This window comes from Branchiostoma lanceolatum, chromosome 2, assembly GCF_035083965.1.
Source record: "Branchiostoma lanceolatum isolate klBraLanc5 chromosome 2, klBraLanc5.hap2, whole genome shotgun sequence".
Taxonomy (NCBI): domain Eukaryota; kingdom Metazoa; phylum Chordata; class Leptocardii; order Amphioxiformes; family Branchiostomatidae; genus Branchiostoma; species Branchiostoma lanceolatum.
Window position 1 is genome coordinate 31,937,853 of NC_089723.1, and position 17,561 is coordinate 31,955,413.

The following is a 17,561-nucleotide window of genomic DNA, read 5'->3' on the forward strand; positions in this document are numbered from 1 at the left end:
GTTTAATAGAGAGAAAACCTCCTTGATAAAACAAGGCATGCTTGGTATCATAAGAAATGTGTCTCACAGTCAAACGTATTGATTGACATACCAGTATGAGATTGGGCAGATAGAGCATGGAAAATGTCTTTTGCCTGACTTTTTTTTTTTCTTTTTATGTAAAACCTCGTTTGTCCATGGAGCTAAATCACTCTTGGCTAAACACTTTGGGTCAATCAACTAGTCAATGAGGTTTTAAAAAGTCTCTTTTCTACTTGAGACTCTCTGGAGACACCACTACCTCTTTAGGCGGTGAACATTTATTATAATGCCATTGGCCTGAGAACGCAAGTAGGTCACCTGTTTAAGTCTATTTTAGTCACCGTGACGTATTGTTGAAAACAAACGGAAAATTCCATTCGCTGTAGCGGAAACACTAGTTTGTGACCTACATCACATGATGGAAAATTACACACAGAAAGTCCTGATTTCACTGTCTAGTTACTCAAGGCAATTGAGACTTTGAGACTGTTTTATTTGTTGCTTCGAGTTGTTCAGAGTACGTTATTGTATATGACTGAATGCAAAATGACAAACAAAACAAATAGCATTTGATGTTCCTTTAGACAGAAACGCACGAGACAAATTTAAGTGAAATCGATTACGATAACAACACATATATATAAATCAAGGAGGCTCTATTTCTCACCGCCTTCACTAAATAATCATCAATTATGATAGAAAAATGCGACATGGTCTTGATGCGAACTGAATTTATTACGATGTCTTGTATATTTCATAGCACAAAGCCCTTGCAGGCTTATGGGACGTCTATGAAGTGCGTGGAACATAAATGTATTCAACAACAAGGTCATGAGATAATATAAATCTATAATGTTTATGCGACAAAATCAGGTCAACTGACTTTAAATTTCATGGCCAAGTCCATCGCATGCAATATAGTTGATGACGTAATCGACAATTTCTGTGGAAATAGTCGGCCCAGCCGCATCACTCAATTGTGCTACAGGTAACATATATTTCTATCATGTTATGTCTATTATCTATGTTGTTCGTTTGTTTGTTTGTTTGTTTGTTTGTTTGTTTGATTGTTTGTTTGTTTGAACCTTTATTTATTCATGAGAAGATTAAATCGGCATGCAGGCCGCTTCTCATTGAGGTCATGAGGGAAGAGGTAAGGGTCAGATGATATATAACAGGGACACGTTTACGTCCTAATAACTCTATCAACATATATCATTACATATACATGGTACAAAACATACAGTAGAGCGAAAGCTGGTTCATGGTCCGTGTCCTCAATAGGAGGATACAAACCTCAAATACTGATTAGCTATATATATTCTATATACGGACGGTCTGTTTCCCTGGGTTGACGTTCCCCTGGCTACTAGGGAGGTGTCCGGAACGGATCTGTAGAAAGGGACAGGAGAAAATGGTAAGACATCTGTAACGACGCACCGTAACCATGGTAACAGTAGTATCAAAGCAGATGTAGGGATTCGGCTCAGCCTCAGGTTTTACGAGTGGTTTGTACGCGTACGTCTTTTTACTAAGTTAAGCACTGCAACTTTTTTGTTGCTATTTAAAGCGTAAAAAGAGTAAAGAGTAAAAAGATGCACAACTATGAAAAAGAAAAAAAGACGTACAAAAACAAGCGAAAAACAGACTGGGCCGAATCCCTACATCTGCTTAGCGATTACCGCAACAAGTGGTCAAAAAAGCGGTCGACCGGTCGTAACAGGTGGTCAAAAAAGAGTCGGTCGCGAGATTGCCGTAACAGGTGGTCAATAATAAAAAGGGGTCAGGAGCGTGAGACTTCAATCGCTCAAACTGCAAAGGAACCGTACGTGACGTTATAACACTAGCGAGGAGACATGGATTCTCGTGAGCTACTAGTACGTTCCAGACCCATCTTTAATCGTCCACTAGCATACGTATTGACGTCGGGTTTTCAGTAAAACATGTAAAACTTTTGATTTACACTTCATCTGAAGTAGGTTTGCGTGGTGGTCCACCCCGCAGTCCAGGGCCTTGAGAAGTTTGAACCAGAAGAACCTCCTCATGATCGGACTGGTGCAGTCCAGCGGGTGGTAGCTCTGGAACCTGTCGGGGATCTCGCACGGATGGAGCTTCAGCGGAATACAGCGGGTGTTGCTGCCTATGGAGATGATAACAGACATATTCTGGATCGTCGCAGTGTTGTCTACATGCACCCCGGCCCCACCACAACCCGTCTACCATCGAAAATTTGGCCACCCCCTCTAGATCTGCTCGCGGCGACACGGTAGCCCATGCTTAGATATTGAGCTGAAGTGAAGTGAAGAGAAAGTGACTTTTATTCTATACTGGACAAGCTTAAAACCCCAAGTTAGAGTATTAGGTCCAGACCAAGGACGCCGAGGACGATGTAGTGGTGCAGATTTTAAACTACACATGTAGTGCAAAAGTGTAATCTAATGTTACACAAAATACGTCGGAACTTCTTAGTTTCGTCACCATACAATCTGCTCAGTTTTCCAGTCAATCTGCTCAGTTTTCCAGTCAATCTGCTCAGTTTCCCAGTACCTGGGCTGGCGGCCTGCGCCATGTTAGCCTCGAACTGGTTCCACTCCTCCTCCAGGTAGTCCTCTGTGAAGACCAGGATGACCTTCCGACTCGTGTGCGCAGCGGTGGCGAGGGCGTCAGCGATCACCTCACCGGGGAGGGAGTTCCTCTCAAACAAGTACACCTGCACGAAAACGTAACAGGAAGTAGAAAATTGCATTTCCGTTTAAAAAATGGAACTTCTTTCATCGCGCACTTTTACAATGATGATCCCTGTGGTTCAATTACGTCTGGCGTTACGTATATACTACAGGTTGCCGAAGGAGTAAGGGGAGTTGACGTCATGTGGTATGTTTACTTCACCTCTATCATGCCCGTAGCCAGGGGGGGTTCGAGGGATTCGGAAGAACCCCCCCATACGCTTGAAAGGTCCACTTTTTAATAATCAATGTCAAATGTCACCAGCGAGGCTGGAATCCAAGAAAAACTGCTAACTTTATCTCAGAATTTTCCCCCTGAAATACTCTCAAAAACACAGGGAATGCCATTTCAGATGCTTCAATTTTCAAACTTTTCCGGGGGAGCATGCCCTCGGACCCCTCTAGAAAGCTCGTGCCTACGGCGCTCGTCTCGCATCTGCGGCACTCGATGGTCCCTCTGATAGTATTGAAGAACCCCCACCCCCAAACAAAATCCTGGCTACGGACATGTCTATCCTCCCACGTGAAAAAAAACGCATGGAAACCTGAACGTACGTACCTTCAACGAAAGTGGTGGGTTCTCTAAGGCAGGTAGTAACATCTCTATAATCCACGGTAGCTGTTTGACATGACAGGAGATGAACAGGTCGTACTCGTACTGGCTTCTATCCTCCATTAGGACACCTGCTCCTGGAAATAACACAATTTTACGTGTCTAGATTTCTGTTGGCTGGTCAGTATGATATTATACATGCTACTAGTACTATGTTAAGATTGTACCCCCAACTACCATAGCATATACCTCGTCATGCGAAGTCGATGTTTTTCCTACTGTCCATCTCAATGAAAATGCCCTTCGGCAATTCCCCGAAATACATGTAACGTTATATTTGTTAGCATTAGGGTAAATGTAACACAATGGCAAATTGCTAACTTTCCTGTTCATCTGGGATAGAAAATTCCAATGGCCACCAATGTCTATGACTTTTCACACACGATGTCTGGTTGTTTTCTGACGCAAATTCAACTTGGGAGACATCCTGGTTCGTAAAGGCTCACACCTTACGTGGTAAGAATGTTAAACAACAGTCTAGACATTTACAGGTTCAGCCGAGTGGAAACGTTACTCAAATTACACATACCTGTGGCTATTTCCTGCTCTGCCATACTGGAAGTTCAGGACCTGATATTTCTGGGGACCTAATATTTCTATGTAAAAGACGTCTGCTAGCCACGGGAGAATAAGTCACAAGGCGTCATCGTGTAAGATAACAGTCCGGGATGATTACACGTATCTAAATAAAGCCGATTACAACGGCAACATGTACAGGATTATCAACATGGGGAACTGAATAATGTAAACTTCCGCCTACGCAGAGGTCACAAGTGTCACCGTGCTGGCAAACCGCTAGTTTCCGGGCTTGCTCTTTTCATGAAATCCGCAAGGAGCAAAGGTCAACATCCTCTTTCTGTTCAACCGTACCCTTCTTTGATACTCATCATGTGCATGTTCTTCACACATAAAACCATGTCCAGTATCTACACACACACACACACACACACACACACACACACACACACACACACACACACACACACACACACACACACACACACACACACACACACACACACACACACACACACACACTCACACACACACACACACACACACACACACACACTGATGTTACTAGATTGGAATCGAAACGTTTTGATTGAACAAAGCCACGGGCATCCTCCAATAGCAATTCATAGCTTTCTATGGGACACATGCTCGACAGACTGGCCTCAAACGTGCTTATCATCGGAGGTATATTATACCAGTATGTATACCAGTATCTATAGAAATATACTGTAAAGCTAAGCCTCATGCGTTAATTATCTGACACGCTATTTTATCATTTTGTTTCATTGCTACTACTACGTACTAGTAGTCTTCAGCTGTATATAAATTTATGTAACGTTACTCGTCGACAGGATCGCTCCGGAGTAGTACCCCGTCCTGGTAAGATTTGAATTGTAAGGTTTGAAAACTGACCAGCGCTAGCATGCGCATCTTCTTGCAATGGACTAGGAATAATCAATGACGCAATGAACTAATCTCACGTCACGTGTGATGGTGATCGTTTTTATTACATCAACTCTTCTGCTGTAATATAATTTCCCAGCAGATCTACTATGCATCGGTGGCAAAGACCGTATCCAACTGGCAAAATGGGTATTTTGCTAGTTGGATACGATCTTTGCCACCGATAGATCTGCTTGGAGATTACTGTAGTAGACGGTGGCACGGCCAGAAATGCACACTGTCTGAATCGCCGCATCACTTGTCGTCCGGAGGCAGCGGGTAAGCGGCGCACTCCGCCAGCCCACACATGTTCTTGTTGCGCTCGATCCAGAAGTAGCCGTCCATGCCCCACTTGGGTCCCCAGGAATTCTTCACAATCCAATAGGGAACACCTGTGATGAAACAGGTACAGCACATTAAGGAATAGCATTTTGAAACTTTTCATGTCGAAAGCTAATCTCCAAGCAGGTCTATCGGTGGCAAGGCAGTATCAAAAGGGCCACGCAACCAGTCGGGTGGCTTTTGGTAAAAGGCTTTTGGTACTGGTTGGTCCTTTTGATACTGCAAGGCCTTGCCACCGATAGATCTGCTTGAAGATAAGTCGAAAGCATGTCCGTTCAATCAATGAGAGCCAACGCTCAACGTACACTGATTTACTTTTAAAAACAAAACTCTTTTGACATCTCAAGTAACGTCTGACTGACCTGATTCATCTTCTCCGTACCCCACGACCAGTACCGCGTGATTGACGTGTTGCTGGTCGTGGTGACACACTTTGCTGGAGTACACGCCCTTCTTGTAATGCTGGAAGCCAGTAACAACCTGGTAAGCGATGCTGACAGGATTCAACGTGCCGACTGCCTGTAAAAACCAGAGAAAAACGTCTTGAATATATCATCGCGACAAGGAGAGGAAGACTAGAAAAATACCGTGGTAAAGCCCCCCTCTCACTGGACCCACGGCGCGCTGGCGGCGTCGCTGCGGCCGATCGAATTGACAAAGCACTAAACGAATTTCATCGACAAAAAATATTTTTTTAAAGCTTTACGTGTTTTGTTGTCTTTTTGGTCATACTTGTACGTTTTGAATGATATTCCCATTATAAAGTTCAAGGGTAACACAAATTCAGTTAAGGACGCAGCAACGCAGCGACGCCAGCGTGCCGCGGGTCCAGTGAGAGGAGGGCTTAAATGGAGTACTTTAGGTGATATTATATGATTTCTTAATTTAATTTACCGGGCGGTGCTTTATGCACAGTTGTGTTATTTTGGATTTCTAACTGAAAATAAAGAAAAATGCGTATCTTGCGTTTTTGCAACAAGATACCACACTTAGCGAATGATTAGGTGAGTGTTACATGAATTAAGCGTCGTTCAGTTGACGCAAGACAACTGTGACGTCACCTGATGGATTGCGTCCTCGTCTCCCTGTGTGATGTTGACGACATCTCTGACGTAAGCAACAGTCTTGCTGCTGTTGAACATGCATTTGCCATCCTTACCGGTGTAAGGGTAGTCCTTCTCGCTTTCAATACCCTGGGCCCACCTGAAAAAAGGGACAATGATATAGGATTAATGTCAAGTCTTCAAAATAATATTGTGTGTAAAGTAAGTTGTACTTCGGATATTCACCGTCAGGATCTGGAGGCAGCGGCAAGAAACACTGACAATATATTACTATTATTAACTTTTGATGACCACCTTATCAGTGTCATTATTCACACTGGACAGTCGCTTATATTGCTGTTTAGCAGTAGCCGATGCTGTACTGGGCTGTTGTGAATTAGGATTTTACCATGGTCAATACTGATCGACGGAGGCCATATATATTCACACTACCTGACTTGATGTCACATTCCTTTGGTTCGATGATATTGCACCCGCATATTTAGTATGTGTCCTATTCATATCGATGGGGAATGAGGGTCCTATTCTGCGCCCCAGTTAGCCACCACTGAGACATTTTGTGTGGGGACTAACTTCACAAGTCACTTCAGTTGTTCCACTCACATGACGTACTCCCAAGCCTGAGACGGCAGGCCGCCCTCACAGCCGTGGTTGTTGAAGCCCTGAGCACAGCCGACAAGCTGCTGCTCAGACAGGTTCATGGGGGCACCGAACGCGATGGCGGTCACCGACTCAAGACAACCTGGGCAAAATATCAGAGTACCGGGAATAAAAAACAAACTTAGAACTACCACATGGGCTTCAGAAATTATTTCTCACGTTGCATTCACCTTGTAGAGAGGTTGGGGCAAGACTTGAAAGGAGGGCTTGCCGAAACCGAATTTCTGTAAGAACTACAATCTGAAACTGGGCCGGAGTTGTATACTGCACTGTACATGTATTTCGTGAATCTAATATTACGTAATGTAAACTACGTATACACATTATGATTTGATATTTCAAAAAGGCATCACTAATACTGAAATATGTCAAAATAAAAGATCAAAGTCAAGAATTCAATACTCGTTGAGCTCTCTTTCAACAGGTTATTCAGTGCGGTTCCTATGTTTATATTTCCCATACTCTCCAAACAGAGAGGTTCGGCTCTTGCTGGTTTTTGATGTGTTTTTAGGCGTTTTGTCGGCCAAACTTGGCAACATAAAGAAAATGGGACAAAATAGAAAGCCCGACAAAAACGCCTAAAAACACGTCAAAAACCAGCCAGAGCCGAACCTAGGCATGTAGAGTGTATTTCCACACCCACCTGTTGCAGAGAACGTCCAGCAGGACCCGCAGTGGCCCTGGTCCTTCACCGCGGACACCACCCCGGGTCTGTCCCGCCAGTCCTTCTTCACCGGGACGGGACCGGCCCGGGACGGGACCCTCGGCTTCCTCTCCCCTGTGGCCGAGCAGTTCTGAGGTGTCGTCATCAGGTACGTATCCCGAAATTCCTTGTGTGATACAGAATCATGACAGTGGTCCGTCACTTTTGTAAATGTGCTAGTTGATGTTGAGATTTGGCGGAAAATGTCCACACAAAAAGAAGCTTAATATGTGCAACGTGGGTTATCGACGTGATGGCCATCCGTGGAAAATAAACATTAATTCGCCAAGATTAACGTGAAGAAACACACAGAGATTTAGCTGTTTCAAACGATACTAGTATACAAAGATCTCAAGATTGAAAGAAAAAATACAGTAACATTGTACGGGCCATTGTTGGAAAAAGCGATATGTTAGACATAGACATATCAGCATGGTTCGTGACACGTTTCTAAGCTACAGCACAGTACTGGCGGTTCAATAAAACAGCACTGTAAACACTTCTGCAAATGTCATAGTTCAAAAGCCATCGAACTTGAATTGCGTCTCGTGATATTGTTTTTTTATAGTCTAAACTCAAGAGAAGTACAATGCCGCGCCACCTCTCTTGGCTTAAAACTGAGAAATATTCATCTTTAAGCTGTAAGAAGTTCCTCAATGTGGAACGAGCATTTGTCAGCGACTGACGTAGGTCCATTACCGATATCTAACAATCAATGTGTTGCTTCATGCAAAGGGCGCTGGAAGTAGAGGGGACATTTATTTCCGGGACGGTTTACGTGGACAACAGTACTATAAATCCCAAATGAAATGGACATGTTTCACATGACTGTACTCCTTTTTGATTGCCATATATCTTTGAGATAACGAAAATTAAGACAGAGTTAACAAACCTCGAACGTCAGGTCGGCATACTTGTTGAGCTCGAGCTCGTAGGAGTGGCCTCCTGCATTGTGAGCGGCCACTTCCTCGGCGTTCTGCAAGAAGATTGCAAACCTGCGATCGAACTCCTTCTCGTCGTGGTACGTCTTTCCGTTGTTCTTCACCCACAGGTGAAAGTCTTCTCGACTGGCCACTGGTACGGACGTGGATAAGTCGAAGATGGCACTAAATCCGACCAAAGCGAGTAGGAAGAGGCGTGCCATTTTGCTTGTTGGAGTAGTTTGAACAACTTACAGCCTATAACCTCCTTGGTTAGAATGGGGACGGACCAAGTGGATCGGAGGGGTGTGGGAAAATATGATATAAAAGAAATACAGAAAAGATAATAACTCAGAGGAGGAAAGACAATTTCTTGATACAAAATGTATCGATGTGATGTAACCCCACAGGAAACTAGTGTACATTCTGATCATTACAAAAAAAAACATTTTCATTTTGTCTGAATACACTGCGCGTACAGAGCCGGTTGCATTACTTCCTATTTAACCTCCTTGCTTACATCTAGTGTCCTCGCCCATGATTAGCGTGCTCAGTGGGTCAATATAACTAAATCTACCTAATTCAAAAGGCATGTGCCAGCATACCTTTGATATAGGGGTCAGCTGACAGTCTCGTGCTTTTCTCAGGAAACGGAAACATGATGATGTCGGCCGTGAATCAAGTTCAGACTTCAGCCTTGACCCTGGTTGTCCCATGCCAACCTTACGTATTTATTACTTTGTGGATCCTCCTTTTGCACCTCCACTACAAATTGTAAGATTACGGTGCTTAACGCAGTAATTCATTATTCAAACTGTGCGTCCCGTTTGCACCTCCATGAATCTCATAATTCAAATGGCTTTATCTGTGTCCTACCAGTTACACCTACTAGTAGAAAGGGGGGGTCAGGATTTGCGCTCTTATGTTATAATTTCATTCATTTATCCGGCCATGTATGTGTCGATATATTTTTGTTTAATTCTTTTTCTTATGTTGTTCAATTGCGGCGCTAACATAAGTTGACTGAAGGAGGTTAAATTCTACATATCATGCGACCTCCCGACTTAACTTGAGTGCGTCGCCATCTTTTTTGTACATGTATTTGTTTATTTATGTTTGCTAGATGAAAAAAAAAAATCAAAAAAACTTACGTATAGAGAATTTACCTGTAATTATATGACAACTGACTTAATTACCCGTTGACTCATGCCAAAGCAGACGTCTGGTGTTGTCGATATGATTGATGATACTTTGCCAGATGGTTTCAAGAACTTTTGAATGCTACTATCATGGTGTGACCACGTGTCATGGGTAGATGCGGCGACTGTTGAAGGGCTGCTCTTGCTAATGTATAAGACTGCAAGCAATGAGGTTAAATCCCTTTTCAACCTACTTGCTGCAAGCAAGAGAGGCCCTTGGACAGTCGGCTAGGGACAGGGGGCGGTACCCGCACTGTCTTTATAAACCTGGCCAGCGTTTTCATCAGTATATTTACCGGCGGGAAATCGTACAAGCAAACACAACTGGAATATCCCACTGGATCGCTGGTTTACATTTAAATCTTAAATTGTCAGAAATATCAATTTCCCGAGTCTCTGAGTTTTTGAAATCCAGATTTTAGACACGATCGGGGATTCCCTTGAAATCAACTTAGGTCAAAGTTGAAAATGACGTAACTTTCTTTCGCTCCACCAATCACAGGCCAGCTAAGGGATTTCCCGCCCGCCATTCGGAAGTTGTATTTTTTAAGGGACCGAGATGGTCATTATGTGCATTTTTCATCAGTAGCACCAAACCAACAGGTTCAACATGCTTCACGAGGTGCTACTGGCCCTCAGTGGATACCCAGGCAACATATTTGTAGAGAAGGACGGTAGTTTGGAGGTTGGTTTGAATTTTGATTGTTTTCATTCAGCCATGGGGGAGGGGGGCGTTATGATCATGAACGACATGTACGTTTAATACAGTTATTACTAGAAGCGGGGCAAGATGATCAGCACTAGCAGTATGCTTAGACATGTATAGAGAAGCATTTAGATTACATGGAATGCTGCTACAGACAACCACACGTACTAGTGTATTACAACTGTGTTCAGATATGTTGTTGAATAAACCTGTATTTTGTTCTAACAAGGAGGTATCTATATTAAACTTCCTTGGATTCAAGGAGGTTAACCCCCTTGATTTGTTCAGAATGTATGATTGACATCTCATACAATTTGAATGTCTAGAATGTCGATTGCTTTGGGTGAAAGAGTGCATAAGGATGTGTTCCCCACATCTGCTTGGAGATTGTGACTGAGGCAGTTTATCTCAATCTCAAATTGTTACATGTGTATTTTAAGGTTGTTCCAGATCTACCATTCATCCATCCCAGTGAACAAGAGATCCTGTCGTCCCTTTGTAAACTTGGCACTTTCTACATGAAGTTCAAGGCCTTCACAACAAAGTATGGTGGGGCACCAATTCATCCTGGCAAAGAGGAAGGTAAGTCAGTCAAATTACAGAGTAGTGTTGAGGACCAGTATGGTGCTCGCGATCTATAATCTGTTAGAAGGAAACCAAAGAGCCCTGCTATATCATAAATGTAGCATAGTCTTCTATTAATTATAAATGTTGGAGTCAGACCACTTGTTTTATGGAAGTAGGCAGACGGCACATTCTTGCAAGGCTTTGTGATACATAGAAACAGATGGGAACCAATACCAAGAGCCGCTCTGGTTAATGAATATATTCAAAGATTAAGTTTGATTTACCTCTAAGATTAAGTCCTTTCTATTTCAGCGCACACCTCCGACCTCCATGGACTGTACCTGATAGCGTTCTGCAGTGGAGTGGAGAGAGTTCTGGAACCCTACAGACAGGCACTGCTCACCCTGGAGCGGGAGGTAGGTGTGGGGGGTTAATGTTATCTCCAAGCAGATGTAAGGATCCAGCCCTATGGAAGCAATCTGTTAAAAAATACATTACTATTGTATTGAGAATGAGCTATATCCTTACATCTGCTTGGAGATTCAAGTTAATGCTCAGTCAGAGTTCTGGACGTAAGCATTCATGAATTTTTGTAACAGCCAAGTGCAACAGGAAAGAATCTTTTCACCATTTCTTTTTGTTCGTTAGATCCTGGAGGACCCTCAGCTGACTGTGTTTTATGTCCAAACTGAACTGATGCAGGTAAGTGCCTTTATTTTCAGGAGTTTGTATAGGTACATGTATATGTCATTACCATTACGTACAAAATTACATGTATAACAGATTTCATTATATCTGTACTGGTTATTTGCTGTACTCAACTTTGTGACTACAAAGAATAATGTTAGGCTCTGCAAACTATGTCATAATAACCTAACATCACAACAGTTTGCAATGACTGTAGCTCATTACGAGGGATATACAGTAACTGTTGATGAGGTGATTTGCTCTAAACTCTTCTCCATTGCATCAAGTAATGGCCTTCTGTTGTTCCTAGTACAAGCTGCTGTTCCCAGCCATTTCATCAGTGATCAGACAAGTGGAAAGCCAGCGAGCACATGGCTGTTACATCCTGGAGATTCTGCACAAAAACTCTTTCTGTGGAATGCCGGAGGTCAGGAATGCCATGGAGATGTAAGTAGAAAACTGTGCTGAGCCGTAATTCGTGTCTGTCATTGACTTTCTTTACAGTTGAGACTGTTGCTTTTGTATATTCTCATTTACTATTAAGATTCTTCACATAATGCATTATGCATTTGTACTTTGAGGGCAAGCAATATAGTTGAGTCTATACTTCAGAACCTAGCAGCTGTGACTTGTGGATGTAGATAGTCACAAAAGTTGCAAACACATTGTGACATTGACTCAACTTTGTATGATGCTCATTCTTGTCTGTTTTCTTTACCCACAAATGTTTACTCCATGTCCACAGTGTAACAGTATCATAGTTATGTTAACCAGGATGAAACCTTCTCTTCCTCAGAATATTGTACTATTGTCATGGGGTGCTCTACAAGCAACTGTCAGCCTGGCTGATTCATGGACTCCTGTTGGACATATACAACGAGTTCTTCATACACCAAGGAAAGGTGTGTACTGTAGCAAAGCCTTCCTACTCTTGCACATCTCTGCTGTCAATCAATGGTTCTCAATAGCTGAATGCATGTTTTTGTCGTTTCCCAAAGTATTGTTTCAGAAAGTTTGCAGTTTACATCAGTAAGAAACAAAAATAAGTGTTCTTATAAAGTGCATATCTCTGCACATTATGTTTTATTGTACTTGATCTCCAGTTTAGTTATGCTTACAGTTTTTGTGTTGTTGATGCTGCAGGTGTTGGCAGATGCAGCCAGAGCAGGGAGCCAGGGTGATGATGATGACCTGGGGATCGGAGGGTTATCAGGGAACCAGCTAAGGGAACTCATGGTAGGCACAATGTCTCTCTTCAGACTGTCTCATATGCTTGTGGCCTGGGTACTATAATCTGGGAACAATTCACCTTTGATTTTATTTCACTTGAAGTCAAACCAAGAATTCCTTGCTTCGGCCCATGTTGTTGATTTTCCTTGTTGAATCTGTCATTTCAAGCAATTTCTTGTTGTGCAGTTCAGTTTTTTTGGACAGATTGAAATTTTTTGTCCTGGGAAGGAGTGATGGGTCCAGGAAACCGCCCTGATTTAACCTCAGTTTCAACCTGATAGACTTCAAGTCCTTGATAGAAGTCTACTGCAGAGAACTATAGCAGTGGACTTAATTTGTGTTTTGAACCTATGTTGCTCCCCCTGCCGGAGGGATTGGTATTGCATAGCGCTGGTTGTTTAGCATCCAGGCAAGTTCTGACCATAGTTTACCCCCTGGATACGTACACCATCTTGGGGTAATAGGATCGGGTATGTGAATGATATATAGGGTGAAAGGCTGATGTCCACAAAGGCTATGGGCAGTGCTAATGGTGAAAAACACTGAAAGGCAATCTTGTATGTTTTACTAGTAACCTGCTATGCCAACAATGTCGTTATTATATTCTGCCCTGAAGTTAAGTTGGCCACCCGAGATGCAATGATAGATCCGTTTACAACAGTTGCTGACCTCTGAGAGTATCTGTTTCAAGCAGAGAAAGAGGATGAATGGTGAGAAGGGTCTCTACTGTTAGGAACTTCCTATGTCAACACCATTGATGCATTAAGGTCATGGTCTTGAGCCAGCGTGCTGAACTACATCTTATAACATTCAGCGGTTTCTCGTAATTTGTATTACACCATTCTCTGATCTCGATCCTTAACTGTTGGTTGTAGTGCAGTATAATCACTGAGGGTTCTACTCTGTTGGCAACAATTGCCTATAGTTGTCAGGTATCTGGTAACTATTGAGGCATTGAATTGACCAGTCGTCAAAATGGCCTCACACCAAGACCAAAGGACCATGCGAACAGGTGTGTTTCTCCCAACTGTGGATTTCCGATACAGCAGTGGTCCACCCAGTGATGACAGGTGCAACAAAGGGGATGTCCAGGTTTCTGGAGCGAGCAGTGATCATTCCCTTCCCAGTGTGACAGATAAGCCAGACCAACCTTGTTTGGAGACAGTACCAGAGCAGTCTGCTGGAGAAATGGATCAGGAAACTTGTATGTCTTATAGTACATCACTTCCAACCAGTGTTGTGAACAGTGAGCTTAGTAATGATGACAACACTGAGTTTAGTAAAGATGATACTCATGGCACAGGGACTGTGTCTCCAGCAAGTTCTTCCAGTACAGCACAAACTGTGTCAGACACTATGCCGCCTAGTTGTATTGAAAGTACAAATGCAGATCTTGGTGATGCTGACACTGGGTCAAGTGCTGATGTGGTGTTTCCGGAAGACAGGACGAGCACGAGTCTCTCATCACGGCAGTCAACATTCAGCACGGATGGCCAGAGCTACATGTACTCCTCAGGATCAGTGTCAGGAACTTCCAGTGTGGAGCCAGAGCTCATAAACCTGCATTTGAATTCTGAAGATCCAACACCAACCCCAACTCCAACCAAAACAACATACACGGACATGGAAGAAATTTCCACAAACTCCGCTCTATCCGGAAGTGAGGTTTTGTCACCTTCATTTGATTACAAAGCTGGCACTGAAGAAAGCCTGTCTTTCATGTCCAGGAGTGAAGACCACGGAAGCCCAGAGACATCAGCTGACTCAAGATGCACTGTGCATCAGGTGCAATCTCTGAAGCATGATGATGAAGCACAGGATGAAGAAGAGACTGCATCTACACCTGATATGCCATCTTTTGAGGAAATCGCACAGAAGGACCAATTGCACACAGATTTCTTACAGCTCGCTCTCAAACTGATCCAGGAGCAACATCAAAAGCGCAGACAGTTTCGGAAGGCCTTGCTAGCACGGATGGTTGAGATGAGAACTTGCCTTCAAAAGAAGATATCAAGCCAACACGTCGTCGCTACAGTTCCAGCCACAGTGGATGTGGTTTGGCAAGTGTCATCGGAGAAGGTGCAGGTTCCCATCAGCCAATGCACCACGGTGGAGGAGGTTATCACTTTCATGGCCTCCTACTTTGCCATCCCTGTAGAAGAGCATGTCTTTCTCATGGACAACGACAGGGCATATCTGAACCCACTCATGACAATGGCTGCCCTCTACAACCCCAATAATTCTAGCAAGGAGTCGGCATATTCCACCCAGTTTACACTTGTGACACCGCGCCTGCAGAAGCTCATGGTTCAGAAGAGTAAAGAAAATCTCCTGGAAATGGAAAGAAGGGCCCGTGTCAAGCTAGAAAGGTGGCTGAAGTTTATTAACTACCACTGTGACTCATCGGCTGTGAGCTTTCATGACATCCCGTGGCCTTCGTGGCTGGAGGAAGACTTCATCACCGACAGTGGAGCTGATGTTGTGGAGAACATCTCAAGTAGGATCTTGGGCGTAAGGAAGATGGACAGTTTAAAAGAGAAGCAGGCTAAGTACAAAGAACTGCAGACTCAGTGGGATCCTGTGAATTTCATGACAAGGTTTGGAGAGAAAATTCAAACAGAAGACAAGAAGCATGTGGAACTGAGGCTGCACAAGATTAGATCAGATCTAGAAATTGTGTGGAAAATCACGTCAGATGTGTAAAATAAATTCGGACTTAGTTTCATGTGACTGTGAGGCATGTTCACATTTGATATTGAACCAGTGACATTAGAAATTCTTTGAGGAAATTTGTGATAGGGAAAATAAAGTTGTACCCTTCAATACAATCGGGTAGTTGGCTAAGTTTAAGTTGCTGTTGAAGGAAGTGTTTTGAAAATTTTCAAAGGTAACAAGTTTTTGGCCTGTGCAGAACCAAGCCCTTCTGAGGTTTTGTCAGTGACCAATACACTTTCCAATTGATAATGAGTCAGATGAGTTGCTAAGTGTTAGACATGTACATGAAGTTAGTGTATATATTTGTAAGTAAGAGTGATGTAGTGATCCACAGTGCTCATTGTGATGAACCAAAGTGGGTGTGTGCAGGTGCACAGGAATGTACTGACCAGTTTTCCAAGCTGTTAAAAAGGCTTTCTTGCTGCAGAAAATGAAATATCCAATAAAAGCATACAGACCCTTTCTGTCTCATGTGTTGTATGATTGCAATACCTAACATTGCATGTGTGTGATGTTATGCTGTTAAATTGATAAACTTTGCTCACTTTAAACATGGTTAGAAAAAAATGTAAAAACTGCACTCACCCATCAGTCTTTAACAGTCTGTCCCAAGATTATAGATACAAGGTATACACCAAAAATAGTTACTCAAGCAACTGGATAAAATTTTGAAAGGTACGAGGTATAAGTTCTTTGGGATAAAGTGTTATACCCCCAGTAAGATTACTTTTCTTACGAAAAATAAACTTCACCTTTCCATATTGTAGTTCCAACTTTCAATTGGAACTACAGTGGGGTCGTGTGGCGCAACGGCAGAGCGTTCGGCTCAGAACCAAGAGGTCCCGAGTTCGAATCCTGTCATGTCACCGATCTTGTGCCCTTGGGAAAGGCACTTTACACGACTTTCCTCACTCCACCCAGGTGTAAATGGGTACCTGACTTCGGTTGGGGAAGGTCGTATTGAGGTCACCTGGTGGCGCCGAATGGCAGCCGCCCAGACCCTTGCGACAGTTCCACAAAATGCAAGTGTGGATAAGATATTATATATGTTGTGTATCATGTGAAACCTGTAATACCCTGCATCAATTCAGCGCTAATAGGCTGCCATTGCGGGTAATGTCTGACCAATAAAAACCATTCTTATTATAATTATATACTGCTGTAATACATATAATCCTCTGATTCTATGACAGCAAGTTGCTGGGGAAGAAGAGGAGACGAAGGCATATGTACAGTTTGCTCTGAGACCAGAGATGCTGCCGTCCTACATCCCTGTCAGACTGGCAGAGAAGATCCTGTTTGTGGGGGAGAGCATACAGATGTTTGAACATGACAAGGACAGGCCGGCCATGAAAAGAACAGGTGAAAATCAGAGATTGTTTGTCAGATTACAAAATCAGACTGAATTAAAAGTCATATAAATCTCAACTTTACCTGACTACAAAACCATTCCATCTATTGATCTATGATGCATTGTTTGGATTGGTACTAATAGATTCGAAGTGGTTGGATGTGTTGCAAAATAGAATTCCAACGTCAACATTCTTTTTCACCAGAAATATGAGGATAAAGCTAGCACTAGATCATATTTGAGTGCACTGCGCTAGTTTCGTCACAAACATTGTTGTATCAAAACCTTGTCGCAAAAAAATAGGAAGGAAAATTTTCTCCTTCAGGGTATGTTTTCTTTTAATCCCCAGGTTCCATTTTGAAAAACAGTGAGGACCAGTTTGCTGAAGAGCTGCATCAGCTGTCCAAGGCCCCCCTGTTCAATTTGGCAGCTTTTGAATCTGTGATTGACAGGATTAGGAAAAGTGTGGCCGAGGTAAACCGGGCTGATTACATATCACATCATTGTAGCATACATACCAGTACACATAAAAGGAGTAACATTTCTTCCAAGGAATAGAGCGTGAAATGAAATGCTTGCGATTCAGCCTCGTTGGCCAA

At 43.0% G+C, this 17,561-nt stretch overlaps 3 protein-coding genes across 3 annotated transcripts in view; 1 reads left to right on the top strand and 2 right to left on the bottom strand.

Annotated features, from left to right (window-relative positions):
- Positions 1-737: 737 nt before the first annotated feature.
- On the bottom strand, positions 738-4,284 carry LOC136428643 (myeloid differentiation primary response protein MyD88-B-like). Its single transcript, XM_066418318.1, has 5 exons — positions 3,890-4,284; positions 3,307-3,437; positions 2,569-2,731; positions 1,985-2,161; positions 738-1,413 (listed from the first exon to the last, which is right to left on the bottom strand). Exons 1-5 carry the CDS (start codon positions 3,912-3,914, stop codon positions 1,391-1,393), a joined length of 519 nt encoding a protein of 172 aa, XP_066274415.1. The 5' UTR covers positions 3,915-4,284; the 3' UTR covers positions 738-1,390.
- A 580-nt stretch (positions 4,285-4,864) lies between these two features.
- LOC136428642 (pro-cathepsin H-like) lies at positions 4,865-8,788 on the bottom strand. Its single transcript, XM_066418317.1, has 6 exons — positions 8,480-8,788; positions 7,528-7,714; positions 6,828-6,966; positions 6,222-6,363; positions 5,523-5,679; positions 4,865-5,210 (listed from the first exon to the last, which is right to left on the bottom strand). Exons 1-6 carry the CDS (start codon positions 8,729-8,731, stop codon positions 5,074-5,076), a joined length of 1,014 nt encoding a protein of 337 aa, XP_066274414.1. The 5' UTR covers positions 8,732-8,788; the 3' UTR covers positions 4,865-5,073.
- A 1,412-nt stretch (positions 8,789-10,200) lies between these two features.
- Positions 10,201-17,561, top strand: part of LOC136428652 (gamma-tubulin complex component 4-like) — a 29,692-nt gene continuing 22,331 nt past the window's right edge. Inside the window, exons 1-9 of the mRNA XM_066418332.1 lie at positions 10,201-10,391; positions 10,853-10,994; positions 11,292-11,395; positions 11,628-11,681; positions 11,977-12,113; positions 12,463-12,568; positions 12,810-12,902; positions 16,805-16,973; positions 17,312-17,436. Coding sequence (XP_066274429.1) covers positions 10,317-10,391; positions 10,853-10,994; positions 11,292-11,395; positions 11,628-11,681; positions 11,977-12,113; positions 12,463-12,568; positions 12,810-12,902; positions 16,805-16,973; positions 17,312-17,436 — 1,005 coding nt within the window. The 5' untranslated portion in view covers positions 10,201-10,316. The remainder of the gene's footprint in view (positions 10,392-10,852; positions 10,995-11,291; positions 11,396-11,627; positions 11,682-11,976; positions 12,114-12,462; positions 12,569-12,809; positions 12,903-16,804; positions 16,974-17,311; positions 17,437-17,561) is intronic.